The sequence below is a fragment of the Micromesistius poutassou genome (assembly GCF_964030765.1).
Source record: "Micromesistius poutassou genome assembly, chromosome: 15".
Classification (NCBI taxonomy): Eukaryota; Metazoa; Chordata; class Actinopteri; order Gadiformes; family Gadidae; genus Micromesistius; species Micromesistius poutassou.
In genome coordinates, this window is record NC_140285.1 from 15,115,961 (window position 1) to 15,143,960 (window position 28,000).

At 45.3% G+C, this 28,000-nt stretch overlaps 2 protein-coding genes across 2 annotated transcripts; both read right to left on the reverse strand.

Annotated features, from left to right (window-relative positions):
- Positions 1-781: 781 nt before the first annotated feature.
- On the reverse strand, positions 782-4,720 carry rnf41 (ring finger protein 41). The gene is made up of 7 exons (XM_084480226.1): positions 4,622-4,720; positions 3,780-3,840; positions 3,568-3,683; positions 3,210-3,481; positions 2,845-2,980; positions 2,581-2,684; positions 782-2,281 (listed from the first exon to the last, which is right to left on the reverse strand). Exons 3-7 carry the CDS (start codon positions 3,655-3,657, stop codon positions 1,927-1,929), a joined length of 957 nt encoding a protein of 318 aa, XP_084336352.1. The 5' UTR covers positions 3,658-3,683; positions 3,780-3,840; positions 4,622-4,720; the 3' UTR covers positions 782-1,926.
- Positions 4,721-8,194: 3,474 nt separating this feature from the next.
- Positions 8,195-27,530, reverse strand: ankrd52a (ankyrin repeat domain 52a). The gene is made up of 28 exons (XM_084480036.1): positions 27,363-27,530; positions 26,706-26,789; positions 26,510-26,588; positions 26,253-26,323; positions 25,937-26,137; positions 25,710-25,797; positions 25,217-25,359; positions 24,740-24,952; positions 24,505-24,583; positions 24,263-24,377; positions 24,099-24,181; positions 23,860-23,977; positions 23,322-23,390; positions 23,078-23,218; positions 22,826-22,888; positions 22,613-22,724; positions 22,256-22,327; positions 21,463-21,664; positions 21,289-21,376; positions 19,614-19,731; positions 18,806-19,025; positions 18,611-18,698; positions 18,420-18,503; positions 17,152-17,297; positions 16,584-16,666; positions 16,337-16,419; positions 16,138-16,229; positions 8,195-15,968 (listed from the first exon to the last, which is right to left on the reverse strand). The coding sequence occupies exons 1-28, from the start codon at positions 27,387-27,389 to the stop codon at positions 15,697-15,699; spliced, it is 3,234 nt and encodes a 1,077-aa protein (XP_084336162.1). The 5' UTR covers positions 27,390-27,530; the 3' UTR covers positions 8,195-15,696.
- Between the last annotated feature and the right edge of the window lie 470 nt (positions 27,531-28,000).

Below are 28,000 nucleotides of genomic sequence, written 5' to 3' on the forward strand. Positions count from 1 at the left end.
ATTTCTTCGGTTCTTATTAAGGGAGTTTTCTCTTGCCCTCTGGGGGACTAGGGTCAGGGTGGTGTCATCAATATTTGGCCTGTTAAGCCCTTTGAGACTTAACCGGTGGTTAAGGGCTATATAAATAAAAATGAATTTAATTGAATTGACAACTTTCACCAGATTTAGTTTTGTAAGGTATTTGTTTTATTGACATTGAAACCACATTGGAGATTGAGTCCCCCGTGTTATTTGTGTCATAAATTGCTGGGACACGCGCAATAATGGGAGACGGTAGCATCACTGCACACTGCACAAACCACACAATGAGAACCAAGGACAAAACCAGGTATGCCACTTGGCACCAGGGCGCATGATGTCACATTCCGCGGGCCACAATAGGGTTTACACCCCACAATGGACAACCCGTCTGACGAGCTCTGTGGACCACACACACACACACACACACACACACACACACACACACACACACACACACACACACACACACACACACACACACACACACACACACGGTTTACAGATGCATATCAACTGAAAGGGTAGACGTACTGCCACTATTTTAGTGCTTGCATTTAAACAATCTCAAATCTCTGATTTATTATTTAAAAGGGAATTAAGTCTGGCCATGTATCTATATTGCATGTGGACTTTTGAAATAGCTCCAACATGGACCAGTGGCGACATGGTGTGGCGGGAATAAGATTATCACTTCTAATAGTTCACTCACTTAGGACGAAGTATAAATATATATTTCTTGGGAATAGGGTTAAATATTTTATTACTTTCTCATTTGAAAACCCATTTCAGGAGAGGGGAAAATAAATCATACAGGAACGAGTTGCAGTCTCGCCATCTCAACACATCCATCTGCTATCCCCAAAGGGCATCATAATGGAGTACTTATGCACTGTTTCCAAAGAAGGCCATTAAGAGCATGCCTACAGACACCTTTGCAAGTCCCACGTTGTTGATTAAAAAAAAAAAAAGCTGTTGATTATCAACATGAGTCATCAGAAGTTATTTATGTGTGAAGACTGCTGAGAAAGCTTTTATTTTAGTAATCAACAACATGATCACCTCGCATGCAAATGCTATGATTGTTGGAATAAAATGTAATACACAATGTTGCATTTCAAAACAATAACTGTTTCAGCGGTTCACTGTGACACAACATACTAAATATATACAACCAAGGATGGAAAAACAAATTTGCAAAGAAGTTTAAATGCACTGAAGGCAAATTTACATAGATGATATGATCATATTTTCAAGCATGTTCATGTAAAAGGCAACACAATAAATAAAATAAATGGCACAACAATGTGAAGCACAAGGTCTCGTAAAATATACACAAAGAAATAAGCAGAAAGCTAGCAAGAAAAAGTCAACCTTCCAAACAGTAACACAAAGCAGACCATTTTTTTTAGCAACATCAAATAACAAAAAAAAAAAAAAAATCACAGTCCAATTACAGTAAGAAGAATAAGAGGATACTATTTGTATAATTCAATATACTATGTCTATTTACAACCATTTATACAATTGGTGATACGTGGGGAGTACAGAGAAGCCTTTTCATATATTGGGATGTGGCAGAAGCAGAACAATCAATGTGTTAAAGCACTATGTATCAAGTTATAACCCTTGTAAACATTTAAATCTCTCCCGTTCTCTTAGATATCGTCAGTCAGGTTCAGCTGTCCTTCGCCAGGTTCATATGGTGTATTTCCTTATTTTAAGGCATAGGTTCATCGACTTTGTAGATGTACAACCTCTCATCCCACCACAGTCGTTTAAAGTGAAACATAAAAATACAGCCTGGTTTATTGAAGCGGTGCTACCACTGTCATCGCTGCCTCGCCCGCCACGCCCGACCCAAAGCCCCCTCCCACTTGTCTCTGGCCTCCGCCCCCCGCCGGCAGGTTATAAAATCTCCTCAACACCGTGAGCAAAGATCATGACCAGGCCGGGCTCCAGGATCATGTCCTCCCCCATGTGCTGGTTCTCACACGCCATCACCACCACCGCCTGCTTCCCCGGGATGCGCTTGGCCACGTAGTTCTCATAGTAGCGCCGGTTCATCTGCCGTGTCTCCAGCGTGGCGAGGCCCTGCGGCCAGTTGCGCTCGTGGGCATTCTCGATCAGGTCGTTGACGATGGACAGCGGGCAGCCGCTGTCTATGAGGGAGCGCTTGATGACCGCCTGCAGCACGGCGTCCGGCGTGGAGATCATGCCGCCCCAGCGGGTCACTCTGGCGGGCTGCATGGAGTTCACCCACCTGGTGGGGGAACGTATGAGGAAGTAACAGGTCACATCGGGGGCAGTGGGACCACAACCTCAAACCTATCACAATGACATGCGTGCGGTCATGAAGAATACAATTTGTTTTATTGATTACGTACATATATTGTTTAGAACTGGTTATGATATTCTAGGCAGATTGCTTGGTAGATATCTTTTGATGCTTGAGAGCAAACCGAAAAAATGCCAGTAAGACAGGAAGGGCTTTAGTCGTGATCTCAGCAGGAAACAGGAAGCGGTACAGGCAGCAGACCAGAACAAGTAGAGGGGACTTACTCCAGTATCTCATTGTATTCAATGCTCTCCTCAAGGTTCTGCAGGGTGGGATTAGCACTGCGGATGGCCCGCATGTAGGCTTTGAGCAGCTGGATGTCCCGCTTCTGAATGAGGGAGAGAATTTCATCAGCGGCTGTAATAACTAAAGTCTGTGGAGTAACTTATCCTCAACTAATTTAATTTAATTATACTCCTTGTAATTTGATAATGCTTTAAAAATTATAAATAGATATGAGATACTCAAGAGAGACGACAAACTCTTACTTGTTCCCCCAACTGATGCTTATGCTCCGCAACATTCTTCTCCAAATCAGAGATCTTGGTTGCCTGCTGCTGCACTACACTACGTAGGTGTTTGATGCAGTTGTGATTCGACATCTCATCCTTGGGCATCTCCAGCCTGGCACAGGGGGAGGAAGACGAGAAAAAATTGACATTTTTTATGGTTTGAAAACACAGTTTAAGAAGCGACTACTATATTACAACCGTATGACTGCATCTGTGTTGATTTCAGGTTTGATAGTCTAATTAAAATCTTATCTTCTCGTCAAATTAATTACAGGAGTGACCTTGCTCTATCGAGACGGCACGGCCACGGCCAGCTGGCTGTCACTATGAACGTTACTCACCCGCAGCCCTCCACACAGTTGACCGGCCTCTTGGGGTTGTGCTCGCAGTCCTTGAGGTGGGACTGGAGCTGGTCCAGGCGCAGCGTAGCGATGCACCCAAAGCCTGCGTTGTCACAGCTGATCTGCAGCTTGGACAGCATGTTGCGCATGATGCGGGGGACGGGCCTCAGGTGGGCCAGCGTCACCACCGTGCGGTCCACCGGGCAGATCTGCTGCTGGGCGAACCACTGCGTGATGCAGGCATTGCAGAAGGCATGCTCGCAGTGCGGTGCCTGTGTGGAAGTGAAGACACGGTCAAGAAACCAAAAAACACAAACAGAGCAACATGAAGACTGGGTGGACTTTTGGAGTGACATGCCTGCACTGGTTCTTCCAGTACTCCACTACATATGGGGCACAGCAGGTCTTCATCCACCTCCCCTTGGAACCTGACGACGTCATACCCCATGGTACATTACCGGGGCCCACAATCTCCTGAGAAGGGTGGAATAATGTAAAAAGTTAACCTCGCCATTAAAAAGAAAATATTTGATTTCGTACAGAATGCTTGGTGAAATGTTTTTCACTCACAGAAAGCTATGGGTTCTTCCATTCAGTTGTTGATCAGCTGCTGACAGATCACACGTGGATTCTATTTTGTTAGACAGATAGAAATAAATGAAACCATTATAGACGTACTTAAGCATTCAAATGACAGTACACGTTCTGCAAACACCGACCAGGCGAAGCAACCCACGAACGAGGTTGCGTTGATGACTTTAGATGTAGCCTTTCTGCAATAAAACTTAATCAACAATGAGCCAAAGTATTGTCTAAAATATATCCATCTGCCAAAAATAATGCATATTCACTGCGGTGTATACAACACCCATCATGGAAACTGAAGAGAATAACTTAACAGCGGCAAACACCGTTCATTACACTTCTGACTGAAGAAAATAGTCTTCAAACAATGCCCTTGCTGAAAACGATAAGATTGAAAACGTTATGCACATAAAACCCTGACAACTGCGGTAACATTGAAGGAGAGCTCCTTGTTTTCCCAGCTGAGTGGTGGCTGACCTATATTCACTGGGAGCATCACTGTCTGCTCCCAACATTGTCCTACCTCCATAAGCGACCGACCTGCATGCTACAACCATCCTCGATAGCTTGACGCAAGACATTAGACATAATAGCCACATATGTTTTGAATGGGAGTCAGCATAAGAATACTTTAATACATTCACTGGTATAGCTCTAGCTTCCCAGGGCTAGCGTTAGCCCTCTCCTAAATGTGGGCAACATTAGCTAGCTAGCTGCTTGGCTCCCTACGCTAACCAGACAGGACGCTATCTGGGCATATTACCTCGCTATTCTACCGCTTTTGGTGCAAGTTCGTTGTACAATATTAAACTGTTAGTTAAACTTACATGACCATGCAGTAAAATGATGGTATTCTTAATTTCATCTATTTGCCGACGTCTTGAGTACAACTAGCTTGCTAGCCACGTCCCAGGGAGCACTCTACGTCAAATCCGACGCTACGCAGACGTGCGGGGGCGTCGTAACGGGTAAATCAAAAGCTTCTCATTGGGCAATATAATGACGTATCACGCAATAATCCTGCTTTGTATCGCATCGGTCCTTTTTGCATATCATATTAAACTTGATGCAATGTTTTGTAACCGAAAAAGTGATCATATATATAATAAACATAAATTATATATATAAAAAATATAAATGGAAAATATTTTTCCATATATTAGTCTATAACCTACCCAATTGTGTCCAAATGATTAATGCATGATCCATGCAATGAAGAATTAACTATTTATGAATCTTGATTAATTACCTATGCAAATTAACTAAGCAGTGCAGTTGTATGCAATGCATGCATAGGACAGTGCATTTATTGACATAAGGTGATGTAATTCACCCTAATTGCCTAAAACAGTACTGCACCACTGACTGGATTATGTTCTCCATGAATGCAATAGATTTGCATCTGATACTGGGATAGACAAACAGGCAATGTAATCAACATTGTCTTTGACATTTGAGATGATTCGTCAGCCTTTGCAGAGTCCAATATATATTATGTGGATATCCCAATATTAACAAGAGCTTGTGTCAGACCGATAGCCGACATTGTTGGCCCAGTTTCAGTGGAAAGAAAAACACAAGACCAAGTAAATATTTAGCAATAGCACTTTATTGAACACAAACAACCCTAAGCCACAATACTGAATGACAAGACCAATTGGCTGCAGCAAACATTTTATAAAATAGATTCAGGTTTAATGTCACTAAGTTCTCTTTTGTTTTCTTTTAACGTCAGAAAGACAGATGCAGGTTTTTCCAAAACAGTGAATGATCTTATACATATTTAACATTTTTGTAACAAATTATCATTCACATGTTCACACAAAGGAATAACAAGGCAAAGTGCTTTCAGGATTGCATTATCGAAAAAAAGAAAAAGAAAGGATTGAATGGCTTGAGGTTGGGGAGAGACGGTGGATGGGGGGGGGGCTGGTCCTGTCCTAGTTGGGGGTATGGGAGGGGGGTTGGGGCATTTAGAAAACCTCAAACCATTCACCTATCCTGTACCCCTTTGTGATCAAATCAGATGTGAATCTATGAGGGCAGTGTAGAGACAGATGGCCTTTATGGAGCAGGATTTGGTTGGGAGGAGTGAGGTGAGTTTTGAAAGCGTTCCACTAGGAGGCGCTCAAAACTCACCCTCGCACAGAACGACAGATCCACGTCAAATCAAACTCACTGCATGTAGGAGCCGGTCCAGCTTTGGGACCAAGGCTGACCCAGAAGACATCAAGCTGTAAACATTGAAATGCACTATAGGGCTAAACAGGAAAATAGGTTCAAAAGAAAGAAACAAAAAGCTTGTAATTAAAAAATGCCAATGTGTGGATGTTTGTGTTGTAAAGGACTCCTGGTGGACATGCATGGGGGGACGTTAAAGGGGTAAGACGACCATGGTAATCTGCATCATAACATTATCTGGCTTCACATTCCAGTGGTTTTTTTTGTCGTTGTATAAATGCTTCTCATAAATAAAATCTTCACGTCAAGTAGACATATACACATACAGCACAATCAAGCGCACCTCATAATGTATAACCATCATTGCTTAGGATAAACGGTGTACTCTTGTACTGAGAAAAGTATAGGTTTCAAATAGGCGAGAGACAGACATTACTCAAGGCTGGAAAACATGGAGGTAGGAGAGATGCTACTGAAAACAGCGAGTGATGCCGACAAGACCGTCCCCCAGGAGGACGCTGCCGCCTTACTCCGGGCCCCCGGCGGGGCCCCAGAGACACGGTCAGGGGCCACAATGGCGGATCTCGGTCCACTTTATAGAAGCAAAACGTTCACTGATGAAGACAATGAAATTAAATATGAACACTTTCACCCTGTTATTGAAGCTGTTGTGAGGAACATGGAGGTCAGGCTAATGCGGGCATTCGGTAAAACGTCAAGGGTCGCCAGATATTTGCATTAGTCATGAAGGAACGGCGCTTCACCGTTTCAAGAAATCTCACAAGGTGCATTTGATCTCTGAATCAATTTAAAGTTTAAACCGTGTCTTTGAGCCTATATTCCTATATCAATAAACGGGTTGATTCAAACGAGAGTAAACTCATTGGTCCTGTTGTCATCACAAGTCTAGAGCGCGTGCCGCTGGCGATGACATTGAGCACGTTTCCATGGACATTAATAACCCCACGTTTATAGTCTCCCTTGGGCAACACTGCGCTTAGACTAGTGGTAATGTAAACGCCATGGCATGACCTCGGTAACCCTGGACCAGAACCGCAACATGGGGAACCAGACTCTTAATATTCAGTGCATGTATACAGATGTTAGAGAAAAAATAAATAGGTGGACCTGCTTGATGCGTCAAATAGCATGGGATTCAACAAAAACAAAAGTATCTACTCAGAGAGAGATGAAGGTGAGAACATGGAAAGCACAAAGCAGTTGTAAAAGTGTTAAGTACTCAAAGTAGCAGCCAACAGGATTGGGACCCAAATCCAAACAACGCATGTTGTGCCTGAGCAAAGGTTTGTATATACAAAAAAAAACTTAAAAAAAACTGCTTGCTCAAAGTGTGTTGTCTGTCCAAAGGCTGGCTTCTAAGTGTTTTGCACCCATTAAAAATACAACAGCAAACCTGACTAAAACGACACAAGCAACATCGACACCCAAACAATCCCTCTGGCTCATCTGGCTGTTCAGACAGACTGTTAGGCGTTCCGGCCGTGCCCTTGTCAAAATACCAGAGTGCCTCTAATAGAGTCCATCGATTTATTGCGATACGCTACTTACGCCCAGCACACCGGGTTATTAATGTCCATGTGCATGCACTTGTTGACTCCTTTGTACACAGTAGAAGAGCAGGTTTGCAGATCAGTTAGGTGAGGTAATTCTGAGACTAAATAGGAAAACCCTGTCATTGACAACAAATTCCCACCCGGTACACCAGCGAGACAACACAGAGACATCATTAATCAACAGGCTGGGGGTTCTGGGTGGCGGGGAGGAGCGGGGGGACTTTGGAATGTCGGGCGGGAGGAGAGATCTCCTGTTCTGTCGGGTTTTTGTTGAGTGAAGGTGCACTGTAAAAACATTTGATTGTTAACTCCTCATATGCCAGACGGTGGCTCCTTGGTATTGTCCCAGATAAGCCACTAATGGAACAACCGGCCAACCCTTCACCACATCATCCTCCTCGTTCCTTTTTTTTTTTTTTTGTCGAAGTCCACAACAAAGTAAGGCGGTCTGAGATCAGTGCCTGTTTCAGTCCAGTTGTAAATCGATAAGCTTGCTAAAGGATCCTACTATAGGGGCTGTATGTACACTGCAGGGGTCTGAGGAGAATCAATGTAGGGGGAGGGAATAGCACATTAACAATTTTTTTTTTTTACAAAACATGCATTATACATCCTTTTCTACGGTAGGCTATTCCTAATAGCACATTCATGAGGGGAGGGCGGGCCGGGGAGAGGAGGCTTCTACTGGGAATACTTTGATATGGCTCTGCTTCAGAGTGACCACGCCTAGTGTCAGACTGTAAGGTGCTCCGTCAGAAGAGTGCTGCCGTGGTTCACCTGCATAAAGACCGTGTCATCTTTAAAAAAAAAAAAGGGTTTGGAACGTAATTTCTCAGTCGTCTTTTCTCTCTCATTCTCACACGTTCCTTCGTTTTTTTTTTCTTGTTTCATTTTTTTTTAAATTCCAGACACATCCTTTGCTGGTGAAAACAAACGGCACTTTTTAAGGGGAATGTTACTCTAAAAACCACAATCACATGACCTCCAAGTAACAAGTTCTGAGAACACGTAGGCTATACAGTAGATAGAAATCTAATGAACTTGGTAACTTTACAAGCGTTTAGGCTACAGAAAAGGGAGGGACACGTTGGGGACCCTTAATGCTCAACATCGATAACAAATATATTATAAGGCATTTCATAGCTCCTTTTATCCGCATACGTCACTGACAGCAGGTCTAAATAGTTCGAGAAAAAAAAAAAAGGTTTCATTCAAAGGAGAACGGGGATGCATATACATATACACATGCAAATGAACATGTTTATTAGCTAAAAACTGAGCCTGGAGGATAGAGGCCTGTATCTGAAGGAGAAGCCCTTCTAAACCCATCCACGAGGACAACTCAAAGTTTAAATGCCTGCCCCTCCTGGAAACCCCTCCGTTAACTTGTGCACACTCCCTCCTCTCAGCAGGCAGCTAATAAAGTTGAATATTGATCACAGTTTTAAGAATGTAATATCACACACTCCTCTATCAAACCCATCTGAACACAAACGAGAGGACTGCTCAAATCCTTCATTCGCAGCAGAAGAGGGACTTTTGGTGTTAACAAAAAGGGCATAATAATAATTTACTTTTTTGTATCAACCGAGGAAGCAATGATAAACAAAAGGTTATTGCACTTATATCTTTTGTTATTTCAAACGAGGTCAGCGTGATAAGATAATTCATGCCATAATGCCATAAAAGACAACAAATGTTACACCACTTCTATAGTATGATCACACGGTTATTAACACTGCACACAGCTACTACTGCAACCCTACTTGTAAAATCAGTCTACCCTAATAAACACAAAACAATCTCCACAATCAATTTGCAACACAGTCACAACAAACAAGTTTGCCTTTAACGTAAAAATAACCATCTTGTATGCTTGCACTACGACCTCACAACTTGCACTCTTAGAAAAGTTGTGAAAGTGTATATATATATATATATACACTTTCACATCGGTTTACGAACAAAGAGTTTGAGAGGAACAATCTGGATTCATACGCCCTGGAATTTGAGACGTCTTTTTTTTTTTCCCTTCTTCCTCTCCTTGTTCTACAGTTCACGTGTTCCTGACAATCAAACCATCCATCCTCACGTCCTCTGCACTCCGAAAAGAGAAAATAGGATTCTTGTCTTCCCATCAATGTCCGAAACATTCCTTAGGCTCTCTACCTCGAGATGGAGCGGGGAGAGCTACTTTAGCCTTGTGGTGCCATCTTTGGATTTGTGCTTTCATAATCTACCGTTTCCCCTCCCGTCAACCATGTTTGGTGTGCCCAGAATCACATTAGAAGTAGTGATGTGCGGCTCTACCGCCCGAGGCAGTGTTACGTCACCGGGGACAAAGAAGAAGTTTGGACTATGACGGCGGCAACAGACTTCTTCTCAAATCACCCGCTCCAAAACAAAACCCTCGCTTTCCTGTGTTCAAACAAATTATTGTTGAGAATAATAGTCGTTACTTCAAGGGAAATATGAACCCATTGTTGTCTTTGACGTTCCTTCCAATTTCCCCGTCCCCCATTTATAAGGCTTCCCGGAAGTACAAATGGAAGACCGTACCTTTCGGTAGTAACAAAGAAAAGGCACCATGCCACCACTGTGCTGCGTCACACACACAGATCCTATTGGTGGGGAAGGGGAATCATCGAGAGTCCAGACGGGGGAAAGGCGGACAAAGGTAAAAATGGACTGATCTTATTCGTAGAGGTAAAGTTACATGGCTACCATGATCTTGCACGCAGACTGAACTGTACAGGTGCACGACACACTGTGTGTGGCATGTGAGAGACGATGAAATTATAGGATTCTCTCACCTTTTTCTCTTCACTCAACTGAAAACCGGGGGACTTTTGCATGTATAGGATCAACATGCAGATATTTAAATTCACACACACACGCTCCGAGAAAGGTCTAATTACATTAGGAAAAAACAGAAAAAGTCATTACGTCACACAAACGATCACTGATGAGGTAAAAGCGCAGGTCCAATATAAGTACAAGGTGCATTTCACTGCTCCTTAGTCAGGTAGGAAACATCAGACATCTGCTGACACCAATCTAGCATTATTACATTTCCGGAATAGGCTGGTTCAAGAAGTCGTACTAACCAAAACACGGGAGGAATACCAAGATTTAAACTCCCGTCCGGCCACATTGTTGTACAAACGTGTCGTTAGGGTCTCGTTCTCTATAGGTTGTTTTTTTTGGAAGGGCACCACTTTAATCCCCCAGTGCTATTTGGCTCTGTATCGTGGACACGCCAAAGTTGATTGTTTTTTTTTCTCTCTAAATAATTCATTCACAGTGGCAAATATGGCAATATCCTTACTTCTCAGAACAATCTCTGCACCGTGGCAACCATAAGGTATGTGCTACCCTCCACTGATTCGTGTGCTTCCAGACACTCAGATCAAAATTTGCGAATTTTTTTTTTTTTGCAGGCCAACAAAGTACTGTATAATTGATGCAACTTATTAGATACTGCCAGATGTTTCCTTCTCAGCTTTTAAGGCAAAAGGCTCAACAGTGGATCAAGGAGAGATAAATGGAAATTTGCCATATATGAGAATTATTTCAAGTAACTAATTTGTTTTTATATATATATATATATATATCCCTAACCCTATAACACACACATCATGCAGAAATCTAGCGCAATATATTTTCCCCCTGTAAAACACATTATAAATAATCATGTTATACAAACAGACCTCGAGATTGCGTCGCCATACCAAAAAGGACCAATCGTCTCCCTCCAAGTGTCCAATTGTAAAATAGATGTTCTACTGACAGAACGCAACACTTGCATTCATCAACTACTACCCCATGCAAACATTTTATACCGACTATGATCCGTTTAAAAAACACTATTTATGGACTATAACTGGCAAAACGGACATGCTGCTCAAACACAAAATGTAAATCCAGACTAGTTGAAGTTACTGACCCAGTTATTATGATTGATGTCTAAAGGCAAATAAAGGTTTCTATGGCACTAAATGGGTGTAGCTTAGGTGCATTTTGTCAAATATAGGCTATTAACAAGTTTGTGTGATGTTCCCTAATGTGGTTCATTTTTGTTTCGTTTTACGCATCGTAAGGCAATCTCAATGGAATGGATGAACATGATTTCTTTTAAAATCCATCTGATCTCTACATCTACCTTGTAGGTTATGCTCCACACTGACAGCAGAGAAAAATAAAGAGAAGAGTAAATACAACTCGCCTAACCTCCGACAGAAATGCCAAACCATCCCCCGACCCTTGTTGCAGGAAGACTAATACAAAACTAATATGTAGAGAATCGGTTATAATCATGCTACCTGTATAGATACATCTTTGCAAGACAAATGAAGAGCGATAGTTTAAAGTCAGGAGAAGTTGAATTGTCCTGCTCTAAAATTGACCCTACATTCATTTCAGTCAGTAAATTCATGGCTCAGATTTGAAGGTCAGACTGTAAACTGCTTGAACATATGCATAAATCCATTGCTGCTTCACTAAGAGGAGTTCCTCTTAACAAAATTTGGCACATAGGCCTTATTCCTGACCATAGATTCACACACCTAACCCGCATTGAAGTCCTCCATTGGCATCTATGCTATGATTTACTGAATTGGCCTAAATGGATGGCAGTGCAATAATTGTGCTGCACACTATTACACACACGCTCTATTGCTACAATTGGACCTTTCATTGCTTTCCGTGTCTGACTCCAGATATACTTTATATGCTCCATTTGTTTGAGCCTTTTTTTTTTTTTTTACATCTAAATTGTTAGCTCCATGCACATGTACACACCCACCAATGGTAGATGCAAATGAAATAAAACCACGAGAATGAACACTGACCGTACAAAAAAATTCAGTTACAATTTGTGTATCTTCAGGGGGGGGGCAATAGCTCAATTTGCTGGTCAAATAAGGACATCAGAAGAGGATAATGCCAGCCCAAACTGACCTCACAGTAGCACCTAGTGATGGAATTCATATCTGAGCTAGAATTGAGAAACCAAATGTTGTTTTTTTAAGATCTTGGGAAAATAATGATTTTGGTGTGCAATTTTAATAAAAAATAATTTTGACTATAGTCACAGTCCACATTGGTGAGTAAAATGTTGACTGAAGTTATCTACCGACATTTTTGAACGTGTTTCCCAGAAAGACATAGGGAACAGGTCTTGGCACAGGACGCTCTGCCCGTGTGCTTCAATGACTTTGCCTTCAATAATGCAGCCTTGGCCTCACTAGAAGGCATTGCTCGTTTTGTTTGCAACCATTCCATCCTGGCAGCAAAACACACATGTAAACATGGGTACATACTTCCTCTTGATTTGCACACTTAGAACCTGAAAGTACTAAAGTGCGTGCTTGACTATCTTACTTAAGTGCTGTTGGATCAAGGTTAAAAAGTATGGTTTCTTTGTGTGTGTTTTTTCACTTGAAATGTCAGATTTGAGTAAATTTTGCCTGGTGCTTAAACACAAATCCTGAGTCTACAAAAATGCACCGATCCAATAACAGACAAAACAAAACAAAAAGCCTGGGTATCAAATAGTTCCATTTCATTTCAGTCAGGTATGGAGACAACTGAAATAAACTAGTTTTAAAACACTCCGGGATTTCCCTGCTTTGAAATGGAGTTAATGGCCAAACTTGACAATATTCCCCAAAGCATCTAAGGGTTTCTTGCAAAACATAGCCTAATCTAGGTCCTTCCCCGTATCCAGAATCTAATAAGTGTAATTGTGCCATTTCTTGACAGTTGATATGAAATTTCCTTGTCAATATTTTTTTTTCTTTTTCTGAATCTGATATTTTACATCATTGGCCAATGACGGAAAACACTAGAATGATTAAGTTACAACATACAGGTTTAAGTCACACGAAAAGCTATAGTGGTCCAATACAATCATCTTTAGTATGTTTAGTACAATAAATGGGAGGCAACGACAACGAAGGGAACACTAAAAGCACAATTATTTGGATTTCCGCTATCCTTGAAATTCGAAAACATAATTGGCCAACTCTAGTTCCCTCTTTGTGGTTCCAGTTAGCCCTCTGCTTTGAAAAGGGACTGATTTTCAATTCCTCCTGGTTCTCCGCAACCAGGAAGCAAAACAAAACCAAAAAAAGAGGTACCAAGCTTAATCATATTTCGGACAAAAGAAAAATGGATAATGTGGTTAACCAACTGGTCAATATTGTTGGCAAGCTCTTAAATAAAAAAAAAAACTTAAAATTTCCAAATCAGATCTTGGGGCCGTCAACCTATGTCATGAAGCATTCCCAACTGAAATGGTTTGTTATGGAAGGCATGGGTCAAAAAAGGCATTTTCATGAGAGCCAATAGAGGCAATCCAGTGCATTTGTGTTGACACCGACATTAAAATGCCCAGCACACAGAGCCATTCGTTGAGTCTTAAGAATAAAACCAAAGAAGGGGAAACAAAAGCCCTTGTGACAGTGATTGTCTATTCAATAACTTAAAAGAAGGCCAAAACTAAAACATTGCTGGAAAACTACATCTGAACAACAAAATGGCAGAAAAAACAAAAAAAACCACTCGGGCCGTCCTCGACTTCAGTGCCAACCCTCGGGAAGTCGAGACGCACGGTATTAAGACGGTTAAGACTTCTTCACAAGCGAGAAAAGAAGAGAAACATCTCTCATAAGTACAAGCTTGCCAAAACCAGCACACCGGCGGGCGCATCGTCGTCCCAACAGAAACAGAGAGAAGAGTGACTGTCAACACGAGGAGCGTGACAGGCGGCTCTTGGTCAATAGGTAGGCCATTCTAGTTGTGAAATCCTCCACAAGAAAAAAAAAACAAAAAACACTGACATAAAAAGAGATGGGGGAAAAAAAATTTGAAATGGCTTTTTTTTCGTTTATGTGCTCAGAGATACGATGCTTTTGATGAGGTGTTGCTGGCAGATATTACTAGTAAAGCCTTCATCCAGAAATAAACAAGGCCTCAGTCAAATCACTATCCTACAATATAGTACTCTAGTCCTGCCGGGAGGACGGTAGACCTACGGACCCTGGCTGAAGATGAAGCAGCTGCTAAAACGAGTTTGACGAGGTATATCAAGATCTATTGTCTTTCTCTATACAGTACAGTTCAGCTCAAATAAATAATTTATAGCCATAGTAGTGTTGATCAACTTTGGTCATAACTTATATGCTTAGAAACATTCTAGCTTAAACACTTATTTAACATCTTCAAAATATCAAGTTGGCCATGAGGAAAGAGTTGATGTATATGCCAACCTAGTCCTGGCTCCCCTTTGGAAGGAGAGCCTCTTTATCAATTCAGCAGCATTACCAATTTCTTTTTTTTTTTGTTGTTTGTTAAAATGCCAAAAATAACAATTCTAGGCCGTACATTTTAAGTACACAACGGAAATAACTTGACCCTTTCCCCAATTTAGGATTGTACTGTGGTACATTAGCATTGCACTTAAGCAGAATTTATATAATTCCCTTGTATGGTTCCTTCATAAAAATGTAACACACACACACAAAAAAAAGAAACCCCTCTTTGATCGTTATTTTGGAAAGGCTGTACATTCCTCTACAAGGTCATGGGTACTTAGCAGGGGTGATATGACGTTAAATACTGAATGATATGGAGAGACACAAGGATACAGGTCTCCATGCTGTTAGCTGTCAGTTACATCATTACGCAAACATGATTTAAAGGGTTTAAATGAGCGGGGGGGGGGGGGGGGGGGGGGGGGGGGGGGAGGAGGCCAGATTCCCGGGTCCACGGTGGACTCCAGTCCTCTGCGTGTGAGTGTGTGTGTGTGACCTTGTAGAGCAACCAGACGCTTTGTTTCTTTTAGGAATTGAGCACTACTAGGAGATGGAGAAATGGGATCTAATTGCATAATAGGTTTTGACTGCACCTCAAGAGAAGACCAAACACATTCTCTCGCGCACGCCTAAAACACGCTCACGCAAAAAACACACGTACGTACGTACATACATACATCTAGAACAGACACGGGGGCGGTGCTCTCCTGGTGGTCCTCTGGGGCCGTGTTAAAGGGCGTCTCCCCCCCCCCCCCCCCCCCTCCGGTGGTGGCGGCGATGGGGGGGACAGCAGCTGGCGAGGAGTGGGTGGGGGGGGCGGCAGCGCGCCCGTCACTCCGTCAGACAGCCGTCCAGGCCGACGGCGGCGCTGTGGCGGTCCTTGACGTAGCCGTTGTGGAGGCCGCCGTTGGGCATCGGGGTGCAGGCGGCCGTGATGCCGCAGTGCTTCAGCAGGTTGAGGCCCGGCGCCGGGGACACGGTGGGAGGGGGGCAGGAGCAGGGGGATGGGTCCCGTTGAGGGAAAGGCTTCATGGTAGAGAGGATCAGAGCCAGGCAGTCAGCCACGTCCTTGTTGGGGGCACAGGCTAGGGCTGGGGTGTGGCCTGGGGGAACACAAACACGTGTCAACAACATCCTGTCTGACTGCTGCCGTCGCCGGCGTCTCGTTTGTGGCGAAAGACTGTAGACACATGTCCGTAACTGATCCATATTGGCAGTAATACAGTGCGTAGATATTTATCAGAGAGAGGCGTCATTAAGGCCGGAGCTCACCTTCTTCATCCACAGCCAGAACGGTGGCTCCTCTACTCAGCAGGGCCTGCACCACCGTGGCCAGGCCGTTGCGCGCCGCCAGATGGAGGGGCCTGGAACGAGGGTTCACAGTCAGACAGAGAGCCCGTGGCGTCTGTACTTCATTTATTACAGGGGGGGGGGGGGAGTTTAATACAGAGACCAAAATCTAGACGCTCACATTTGCAGCGCGCTGTTGGAGGCGTTTATGAGTGCAGGGCTGTGGATTTCCCCCAGAATCAGCAGGGCACACATCTCATGGGCCTGGAGGACAGAGAGGTGATCAAAAGGAGAGCCATCGACCATAAATAAAGAAATGGTGTGCCGGGCATGGGGATCCAACCTTGCCACAGACCCAATACGATTATATCCTGCAGTAATCTATATACATGAGCTCTCAATAACAGCAGTGTTACTGGTGAGCGGACCTTGCTGCAAGCCAGGTGCAGTGCAGTGTTCCCATTATCGTCCAGCAGTGTGAGGTCAGCCTTGGCCCGGTGCAGGAGAATGGCTGAAAACAGAAACCTTACATTATCATACACATAGAAAAATCTGAAAAAATATCCAATTACCATATCAACAGATGCTATTCTAAATATTCACGATAATCAATTGTCAAATGGAAAATAGAAGCGGTGTAGCTAGAAGTACAAAAGATATGCATACGTGAAGAGCTGTCGAGTTCAGGTTGATCCTTGTCTGACTGAACTGCGGTGATGCAGTGTCTCAACTATCATCAACAAACTGGTCTAACTGTACTTATTAGCCATCAGCATTGAAATAATAGAGCAGGAAGCGGCCAAGCACGCCTTGTGATCAGGTTTCTGCTGCCAGAACACTTAATGCCTCAAACCACTTAGCATTACACATTTTAAAATGCCAGTGCATACATTTAGAGTGTTCACTAGTCAAGTGTGTCAACCACAAAGGTGGCCGCAATATTCTGTCTCTCCCACCCCCATCACCGTCACAGGCGGGCTGCTCCGTCAGACCTACCCACGGTGCCGCTCTGTCCCTTGTCGGCCGCCACCATCAGGGCAGAGCGCCCGCTTTCGTCCACGCCGTTGACCTGGGCTCCGTGGCGCAGCACCAGCTGGAGGCCGGCCACGTCCTCCGCAAACGCCGCAGCGTGGAGCGGGGTCCTGCGGGCAGACGGCCACACGTTGACCCTCCACTTAACACAGGGCTGCTGCAGCCCCCCCACTGTGACTCACGGCCTAGCTCCTTCTAGAGTACTAGTACCAATACTGAACACATCGCCAGTGTTGGGCAAGTTACTTTAAAAAAGAGATTAGTTACTTCTCCCAAAAAGAACTAAATGAATCAGGGTTGACTCAGTTACAAATGTAACTAGTTACGGTAGAAAGTAAGGTTTTCAAGTACATTTTTAAAATGCTCAAATGTGTCAAGGGATTTGGAACCCACATCCTCCCCTCTTTAACGGAATTTAAAAAACATGTTAAATGATTCTCTGTAGGATTATTTGGGCTCACCATTCCTGTTTCTCGTCAACTCACTTGTGTCGTGTGTCCGACTAAGCTTGCTTTAGAATGTGTGTAAACAACACCCGCCCAACTCTACCGCTTACAATAAAATTAGACTCAACCTCAGCCAATCGTTATCATTTAGAACATTTCCTTGTGTCCACTAACCAAGGAAGAACAGGAAAAAGAGAGAACTAGTTGGTCTGATGAAAAAACTTCAAATTAAAAGATTCAATTATAGTAACGCGCCACTTTTTTTGCAGCAGCAACGCTAACGGCATTATAATGATGGGAAGAGTAATCAATTAGATTACTCGTTAATGAAAAAGTTAGTAACCCTGTTATCTATAACGCCGTTATTCCCATCACTGCACATAACACATCCATCTTAAAGCCTTTAGTGTTGGCCATCTGCATTAGACATGTTTCAGAAGAATAGTGGAGCGCTGAGGTAAATGGATGCTTTTATGTAGCGCTTTTCTAACCAGTGGCCACTCAAAGCGCTGTACAACATCGCCTAACATTCACCCATTCATGCACACATTCACACACCGACGGCAGTGTTAAAGGTGCAAGGAAACAGCCAGCTCGTCGGGAGCCGTTAGGGTGAGGCGCCTTGCTCAGGCACACCTCGATCGAACCAGCAACCCTCAGGTTACCAGCCAACCCGCTCTACCTCCTTAGCCAAATGCCGCCCCGAAGTTCCTTCCTAGTCATACAGCGGCCCTTCAGAGCAGACTGGCTGGTAGAACAAGGTCAGGTGGGGAGGAGCCTCCTCACCTTCCTTTGGCATCTCTGGTGTTGATCATGTGGACTCCGGCCGTCTCCAGCAGACGCTCCGCAGCGCCACAGTGGCCGTTCATCCTGCACCCAGAGCAACTCAATGAGCCCCCCCCGACTCAAATACTTGCCCACAGACGTGCATACAGAATTCAGCCACATGGGGCCGCTGGAGCGCCGGGGATACTCACAGAGCACAGTGCAGCGGTGTGAACGGGTTTCCCTCCTCGTGAATAAATGTTTTGTGTTCAAGTAAAACCTCCAAACAGTCTTCATGCCCTGAGGACGAGAGCGAGAGGAGACGTTCAAACACAACAAACAAACAGCATTTCCCCCATTGATGGACAGTAGAACATGCCCGCTTCGCCCCTCGGCTCCCTGCCCACCTTTGTAAGCGGCCCAGTGTGACGGGGTGTAGCGTTTGTTGTCCAGCAGCTTGTCCTGGGGGTCGGTGGCCACGGCGCCCGGGGCCAGGCTGGCCAGGATGTCGGTGTAGCCCCTGGAGGCGGCGTAGTGCAGGGGCGTGCTGCCCTGGACGTCCCGGCACAGCGCCGAGGCTTTGTGCTCCAGCAGGACGGTCACGCAGTCGTCGCGCCCGAGCACCGCCTGCACCGCGGCGTTGTGGATTAAATACACAGACAAACAGCCAGGTTGCAGCGACTGCTAAGGTCTCCAGCCAAACACACTTTGTTTTGTTTTTACAGACACGCTCTTGGGGGACAGTTTAGGTTTTTATGAAATGCGTTCACAAAGGTGACATTTTTTTCAACAACAGATCCATTGTCTGATGTTTGCTATAACGGGAGACGGTGCCAATCTAAAGAAAGATGAAAAATGGTGTAGATGCCTGAGTCAAGGTTTCAAACAATAAATATCTTGCACCTGAATTCCTGTTCAAAGAAGACATAACACCACCTTAACATAAAACCTGACCTTGAGTTGACCTTTTGTCATTTATAAATTTGACAAATGCTTTCACAGCTTAAATGCGTCACACTGGCTACGTGTGACAGCAGCAGCGGCTGAAATGTTCACATTAAATGGCTTAGCGTTTAACATTTTCTAAATACACAGAAAAGGTTGCTGGTGTCATTATGAGAGCGTTGGGCAGCACAGCCGAGGCCTTGTTGGTCCGACGGACTGAATCTGGGGAATAAAGGTTTCCATTCATGGCGGCCATGCGGTGGGACCTACCCCCCGGTGCAGGGCCGTGCTGCCCCTCTTGTCCTTGGCGTCGGGCAGGGCGCCCCTCTCCAGCAGGAGACGCACGCAGTCGATGTGGCCGCCCAGCACAGCCAGCATGAGAGGGCTCCTGCAGGTCACACAGAGGCACGGCTCCGTTAGAGACAGACCGGATATGCTGATGAAGCATTTGGGGCCAACGCACATGATGATTCAAATCAATCTTTGTTTGAATGATCCGATAATGCTTCATAAAGTCCAGAGATTGATCTTTAGATAAATGTACTTTGATGAGCCTTCTTGAATTAGATTGTGTTGAGTACTGTTCATATGGCTTAAAGCTTGTCTAGATCAAATGATGTGAAAAGGTCGCTATTGCTGTGAATGTGCAGAGTTATGTTTGGGGTTGGAATCGTCTTCCGTTTAGCCAAGCTAGTTGTGATAGACTAAAAATTGAGAATTAAATCTTTCTAGGGGTATGTCACAATTTGTCTGGCATCACCAGACAAATTGCGAACTGCCATTAGTCTGGAACCTCTGATTAAATTTTAGATTTCCAAAGGGCGTCAACAACGGGCGCAGACTAACTGGATGCAATTGGATATGCCTACAACCAATCATAGCAACGAAACAGGTGAAGCAGCGCAGAGCAACGAAAAGAAGACATTTCTTTACAGAGAGCAACCAGACGCGAGTGCAGTAGTTTGTTCTTCTTTTAGATAAAGTTTTCCGTCCATTCGTTTTATACTGTCTTGACATCGGATCCAATAGCCTAGTTTGTTTCATTTATGAAATTTGTAGGATGTGCCGTTTATTTTGGTTGACAAAATATTAAAACAATTTCTTTGGTTATTTTAGTGTCACAGTATCACCTTGATCTCCAAAATAGGAGTTGGTCCCTTTGAAAATTAAAAATAGCTATTATTTATTTGAATAGTTTTTAAAGCTACAGGGAGCCACTGTAGAGGGGTAGAAGAGGTACAGTAGTACCTAGGACAGTGGAGAATACGCCAGTGTTTCCCATACATAGACCAATGTGTGGCGCAGCGCCACAGATTCAACAACGAGCGCCCCAAATTGATTCCGCTTTTTAAATGTATCTTTATTTTAACGCGATTTTTAAGAATAAATATCTCACGCTCTCACGCACATGCAACAAATGTCACGCCCAAAAAATAAAAATACCCGTTACATCTCTCGTTGCTTCGGACGAGCACTAAATTGCTGCAGCTGCCCCCCCTCCCCCCCCCCCCCAACAACTCCGCCAGCCCGTAATCCCGTACCCCCCCCCCCCCCCCCATCAACAATCCCGTCCGCCCGCAAACCAACACAAGAATCCCGTCCGCCCGCAATCCAACACAAGAATCCCGTCCGCCCGCAACTCAACCCCCCCCCTACTACTCCGCCAGCCCGTAATCCCGTACCCCCCCGTCAACAATCCCATCCGCCCGCAATACAACACAACAATCCCGTCCGCCCGCAATCCAACACAACAATCCCGTCCGCCCGCAACTCAACTCCCCCCCCCCCCCCCCCCCCCCCAATTCCACCCGCGGTTATAATGTAAGCATTATAAGACTATAAGACAGTGAAGACTATGCGATAAGAAGACTATGATTAAGTACCAACAGTGAGGCTGTGGTTGAGTCAGACTGAGAGGCTATTGGTGCACTGGGGAGCGACTCACTGGCCAAACGTGTCCGTGACGTTGGTGAGGTCTCCGTCCTCCCCGTTCTCGATCATCATGAGCAGGCAGTCAGTGTGGCCGTTGGCAGCTGTCCAGAGACATCCACAGTCAACACATTTAGTCCAAACTAATATTAATAACTGTGTGTCGGGGTCCAGTGGCGGGCTGCGGTACCTGCGACGTGGATGGGCGTCCACATGAGACGGTTGTCGTTCAGGAGGCAGGAGGCGCCTTGGGCCAGAAGGACCTCCACGCAGCGGACGTAGCCCTTCTGGGCCGCCAGGTAGAGCACAGAGCGCCCGGCCGCGTCCTGCACGTCCACGTAGGCTGCCGTCTCCGTCAGGACGCGCAGGGCCTGCCAGTGTCCCCGGTCCGCCTGGGGGGGGGGGGGGGGGGGAGAGTCACAGCCAAGATTAAGGCCACGTATCCAGGGGCAACTACCCATCAAATGATAGACCCATTAGTCACACACAGTCAGTCAGTCAGATTAAACTTATTCATAATCTTGCTCCCCTTCTCTTAGAGAGTGCCTGGACTACCCTGGCAGTGGCAGAAGGACTAGAGCCTCTTCTTGGGGTGACTGGGTATCACAGTTCAGAAAGACAACCTTTGGCCAACCTGCTTTCTCAGTTAAAGTAGTGGGGAAGTGGAATCCCATACGCACTAACATTAGAAGCTCAGGAAGCTTTGCAGTGTTTAAAACCAGCCTGAAGCTTGTGCTCAAGGCAGCACACAAATGTCCACACTAATGATGGTTTATTGTACCTATCAAACTGATTTGACATTTCACACTAATGGACTTTTAGTTATTATGATGTTTTATGTTTTATTGACTGTACACGTACCCAGGGACAAGAGATGTAAATGAGCTGCTAGCCTACTCTGCAATTACTAATAATTGTGCGCTGTCCCTACACACTATAAAAAACAACAACAACAAAGCTATTAACCATGAAACATTACTCACAGCCAGGTGCAAGGGACTGACTGGATTGCTGCTCTCTATGTCTCCTAGTGCATTGAAGGACATCTCCAGAAGCTTTGGGGGAGATCAAAATGGAAAACAACGTTATCACTGGACAGCTGCCAAAAGGAACAGAAAATATTGTCCCTTCCATTTCCCCAAAACCCAAACAGCCGTTTGTGGACTTAAAAGCAACCCCCAATAAAATAACAAATAAAACCAACATGCTTATATAAGCACTCCTTATGGCTTTTTTAAGAGCAAATGGAAATCTTTGAATTGCTCATAAACAATATACTGGCCTTTTTTTTTCATTTTAAGAGTACCCCAAGAAAGTGTGAGGGGAAGAAATGGCCGTACCAGCTCCAGGTTCTGCTTGTTGCCATGGTAAGCTGCATAGTGGACCGCACTGTAACCCTTTGAGTTGACCATGGATGGATCAGCACCGTTGTCCAAAAGGTGCTCCAAGCAGCTATTCCCAGGAAGAGACACAAATGTAACACATTGCGACGAACAACAATAATGCCTGGCAACACATTCATCATCATAAGAAGAGCGAGGGGAGTAACTTACAAGTAGGACTCCTTAGCATCATCCTCATTAGCTTGATGGCTCCCAGAAAAATGACGGTCAACTCTGCGAGACAAGAACCGTGGACAGGGTTAGACATGCATACTGAAAAATGCTAGTGCAATGCCCATGGTCTGTTTAGGGTTTGAGTTGTCCTAGTGTTAGCCCTGTGATAATCTTCCGTTAATTTTTATGACCCACGGGCCAAATAAATGCCCTGGTGTCCCTTCTGACAGGTGTAAAGTCCCCGCTGACCTGCAGAAGGCTTGCGAGGCAGCAGAATAGTGCAGGGGAGTGCATCCCGTCTGGTCAGGTTCGTTGACCTCGGCGCCAGCGCTCACCAGGGTCACGGTGCACTGGTACCTCCCATTAGCAGCCGCGTAGTGCAACGGGGTCCTGCAAGCACCGCCAAACGTAAGCCGTCAAACATCCTAACCCTACATCCAGGCAGCTCAAATGGCATCGACTGACTTCACTGCATTAGAAAAGGGACACTCACCTTCCCATTTTGTCCCTCTTGTTCAAGTCAGTACCACTACTTAAGAGCAAATTCAGACATTCAACGTTTCTGGAAGGCATGAGAGAGACAACAGGTTTAGGATGCAGGAGACCAGTTTTCTGTACAGTCAGGCAGGTTGCAACCGTGTGGACGTTTTCACACCGGCGTACTGTCTTTTGAAAACACCATGGTAACCGGTAACACCGTAGCTTCCATCTAGAGGGCGCTGTCTGCCGTTTAATCTCGATGGGGATGCACAGCATTCAGGTTTAAGAGGCATGTTTGTGGTTTATTTGGCCTATGGGATGAGGCCGATGTCACAGGCCTATTTATTGATAAGAAGAAGCATTTATTAAGCTGGTGTTTTCTTTATCATGCAAATAGGGGAGAAGGTCCCGCATTTAAAGAAAGAAATTCATCTAATGCCATTCAGGTACAATTTTAAATCCCCGTTCTAATTTTGCACATCCAACACAGGTAACACCAGTAACCGTGGCAACCACGACATCACCAGCAGGTAGTGTGATAGGAGGCCTACCCTCCAGATGCAGCAGCGTGTAGACAGGTCCGTCCGAAGTTGTCCGGGGTGTTTATGTCAAACCCAGCCGACAGCACATGCTCTTTACTCATAGACGACACTATACTATACAGCTGACCTGAAGAAGAAACATAGAGAGGAGCAACAGTTAGCCAAGGAAAAGGTTTGCATGTAAATCTTTGCATGTAAATTTGCATTGCAAGTAAATCCACGTAGGAGTTTGGCACGCAATCACAAACCTGAGGAGAGTAACTTGCGACAACAGTCTGAAAACCCGTAGAGCACAGCGAGGTGCAGAGGGAACATTCCGTGGATCCCACGTCTGTAGAGAGAAAATATCTCATGATGCCTGGCAGCCCAAAACGACGACAATAAACATACGTTGCAACGCTTCTTCCCCTACCTGGCCGTGTCTGCTCCGTTGGTCATCAGAGTGCTGATCAGAAGTTCATGGCCGTACTTAGCAGCGACGTGGAGAGGGGTATTGCCATACTTATCCACACAATCGATTTCCCCGCCTAACACGCAGAGCGGAAGAGGGAGGGCAGGCGTACGGGGAAAAGACGGAATCATTGGGTCATTAGGTCGGTTAATTAGCTTAGGATAAACCGTATTAGCCCACATCTGCCACCTCGCCATGGTTACCGTTTTGGATGAGGATCTGAGAGCGTGTGAAGCGTCCGTGAATGGCTGCCATGTGCAAAGGGCTCTTGCCTTCTTTACTCTGCAGACGGAAAAATGCAATCTCGTTCCTTGACATGATGCATAGTAACATCAGCACATCATTGTGCATTTTCACCAAGGACATATACAAACGACACGCAACGCACGGCCTTCTATGTGAAAACCACACGGCAGACGTGTGCGGCTGACGCCCTACCTGCTGGTTGACGTCGGCCCCGTTGTTGACCAGCAGCTCCAGGCAGAGAGCGCCGTTGGTGGAGACGGCGGCCAGGTGCAGCGGGGTGAAGCCGCTGCGGTTGGGCTGGTTGACGTTGGCCCCGTGGTTCACCAGCTCCGTGGCTACCGCCTCCTGGCCCATGTAGCACGCCACATGCAGGGCCGTGTTGCCGAAGCTGTTGGGCTCGTCGATCTGGAGCGCGGGTGAGAAGAAGCGCGACAGAAGGCCGACGGTGAGACGTCACAGCAGAAGTTCGGGACAGTAATAAGGATTAAAAAGGAGGTGCCATTATTACAACAAAGCAAAGTCAAAGCAAAAAGATACGTTTAAACACTCAAGAAATGATCTAGCCCCGTACTACAAGGAAGACTTTACAAAGAAGAAATAACTAACTTAATTCCACCAACTACTCATCTGTATCCACGCTCATGACCCAATGGCTGCTGACACACTCACCTCCGTTCCAAGCCTCAGCAGATACTTGACGATCTCGAGGTGTCCGCTGGCGGCCGCTGCGTGGAGGGGCGTGTAGCCCTGCTTATCCTTGCAGCTCTTGTCAGCACTGCGCGACACCAGCAGCTTCACGATCTCCACGTGACCTACAGGGCCAAACACGGCAGGAATAGAGTTGTTTTATATTAATACTTCAGGAAGATGCAGACACATTAATCATTCCATGTTTATGCCTCATCATAAAATTAGACACTTAGGAGCACTTAGGAGCTGGCAAGCCACAACTCCTCATGTGGCAATTCCTGCACAGGATGTATGATGCGATATCCTGTGCATTAACAGAATTGTCTTGTGAGGTCTACACCCTACATTAAAACGGCTCTTTAGACACAAACGCCTTGTTTCCAGCTATTGAGAAACTGCGGCTTATTAAATACAGATTTTAAAAACACTTTTAATGGGATAATCAATATCATCAGGTACATGAGCTGCTCACCCAAGTAGGCAGCGCAATGGATCGGCTGTCTCTCCTTCTTGTCGATCACACTCAGATTAGCCCCTTTATTCAGCAGCAGCTTCACCATCTGCAAATCAAATTAAAAATGGAAAAACAGCACTATTCGGTAAGTGTTCACATGTCTAAATCATTCAAAACGCCTGTTGGTTTGGTCGCACTTCTTCCCAGATCCCCTCAAAGGGCCGTCCGCCTCCTCCTGCCCTCACCTCCTGGAAGCCGCTCTGAGCGGCGTGGTGCAGGGCGCTGCGGCCCGTGCGGTCCGCCATGTTCAGGTTGCTCAGCTGGCTCAGAAGGGTCTCCGCACAGCGGGAGGCGCGGTTGGCGGCCGCCACGTGCAGTGGCGTCTGCCAGAACTTGTCCCGCGCGTTGGCTTCTGCGCCGCGTCGCAGCAGAAGACCCACTGCCCTCTGTGAGGGGAAACGGTACCGTTTACACACCCCCACATGAACACGGGACGGCCCAATAGAGAGGCAGGATAACATAAGAACATTTTGATCATTTCTGGTGGCACAGGTGACCTACTTCATTCCGGGAGGCAGCGGCCCTGTGCAATGGGGTCAGCCACACATGGTCTTTAGCATTAACACTGGCACCTGTCAAAAGCAAATGTATGTTAAATAGACAACAGACAAATGCATGTTAAATGGACAAACTTCACACGCTGGCACAAACTTTGGCATTGTGATCATGCATGCTGTAAACTAGATGTACATAAGATACACGACTTTAACATACTTAACATGATGGTTAACGGTTCATATAATTATTAAGACGCAAACCTGATTCAATGAGCAGGTCCATTATATGGACGTCACCCACACATGCAGCAGCATGTAGCGGTGTGCGGCGCTCCGGGTCCTGTGGAGAAAAAAAGCCGGACGAAAATCAATGATGACATTTAATAAGCATGAAACACTACAACCGCGAAAGGCGATCTTGCGTCAGCGTTCAAACGCAGATACATTTTATACATACCAGTGCATTGACATCCTCCTTTTTGTGCAACAATAATTGGACTTCTTCAGCATTACGATTGAAGATGGCCTGGACCAGTGGAGGCTGCAGATATGGAAATGTCCGTGTTACATTAACGCGAACGTTACATGACATGCCCGGCTAAACCGTCCTTTTTAATGGTATCGACGAAACATTCGACGAAATTATTGGAAATGCATACGTTCACTCGGCCGGCAAATGCTTACAAAGCAATGCATTCACAAAATATTTATATTTTGCATCTCTGGTAAGCAAAAGCGTCTCCTCATCTCCTCCAGTGAGTAGACGGAGCCCCACGGCAGGCCTGAGTACGGGCCTCACCTGACCCTGGTGAGAGGCTAACGACGTCAGCGGCTAATGCTAGGCAACCAGCTAATGCTAACCCAACCAGCTAGGCTATAAGTGTCTGGCCTGCAGCTCGTCAGAAAAAAAATAGAGAACGGAATATGCAATCCTTTAATACGACATGTCTATGGTGCACCTGAGCTACGAATATAGAAACTGGGAAAAAACAAACAGTGAGAGATACGTCATTAGCAAGGAAAACGTATTTACTGCGCACAAGAGCAGCTATTAAGGGACCAGCAACTAGACTACGCCACAGCACAGCAATGGAGCGCTTTCTTTCAAACATACCTGGTCTGCAATGTTAAGAACTCCCATCTCCCAAACTCAACCAGGACGGAGCTCCTTCATGAGTATAAAACTGCGAGGTAATAGTGATAGCGCTACTGTATCCACTTTTTCAGACTGCACCCATAACTGATAGCAAACAGAATTGCGGGCAAGATCTGTCAGTGTTGTTGTCCGTATCCAATGTCTTCTCTGCTGCTGATGCTGGTTGCGAAGAGGCTGAGAGAGGACCATGAATTGTAGCGTTTCCCCGGTTTGCCACTACGCAATTTCCGCTGGCTCAATTCCCATGAGTTGTGTTCGCAAGCTAACGTTCCCCGGAGCGAGATGATTAAGAATACAGCGAGATTAACGCAACCGAAAACCACAAGGAGACAAATATGGAGTTTTGACAAAACATTTGACAAAGCAATATAACGGAATTTGTCGGATATCCCTCTTTCGAATGTCCCTCCCCTTTCTCGCCTATCGGCGAAAAACGCATAAAACTCTAAGTCCCGCCCCCTCTCTGGCCAATAACGGTAATTTGGAGCATCCCGTTCCAGGCGTTCCGTCGCGAGAGGAGAACGCCTGGGAGCGAGGTTATGCTGGCTGGTCCGCCTACAGGCGTGGCGGTCTGGTTTTACATTTATCTGGGGAAA

Coding starts and splice junctions, on each gene's coding strand:
- ankrd52a (XM_084480036.1), bottom strand. CDS start 27,389: ATGGGAGTTCTTAACATTGCAGACCAG. Junction 26,790..27,362: donor TTCTTAACATTGCAGACCAG/GTATGTTTGAAA, acceptor CCATATCTGCAG/CCTCCACTGGTCCAGGCCAT. Junction 22,328..22,612: donor ACAAGCAGAACCTGGAGCTG/GTACGGCCATTT, acceptor TCTCCCCCAAAG/CTTCTGGAGATGTCCTTCAA.
- rnf41 (XM_084480226.1), bottom strand. CDS start 3,657: ATGGGGTATGACGTCGTCAGGTTCCAAGGGGAGGTGGATGAAGACCTG. Junction 2,981..3,209: donor AACTGTGTGGAGGGCTGCGG/GTGAGTAACGTT, acceptor CCCCTGTGCCAG/GCTGGAGATGCCCAAGGATG. Junction 2,685..2,844: donor AGCATCAGTTGGGGGAACAA/GTAAGAGTTTGT, acceptor TCCCTCATTCAG/AAGCGGGACATCCAGCTGCT.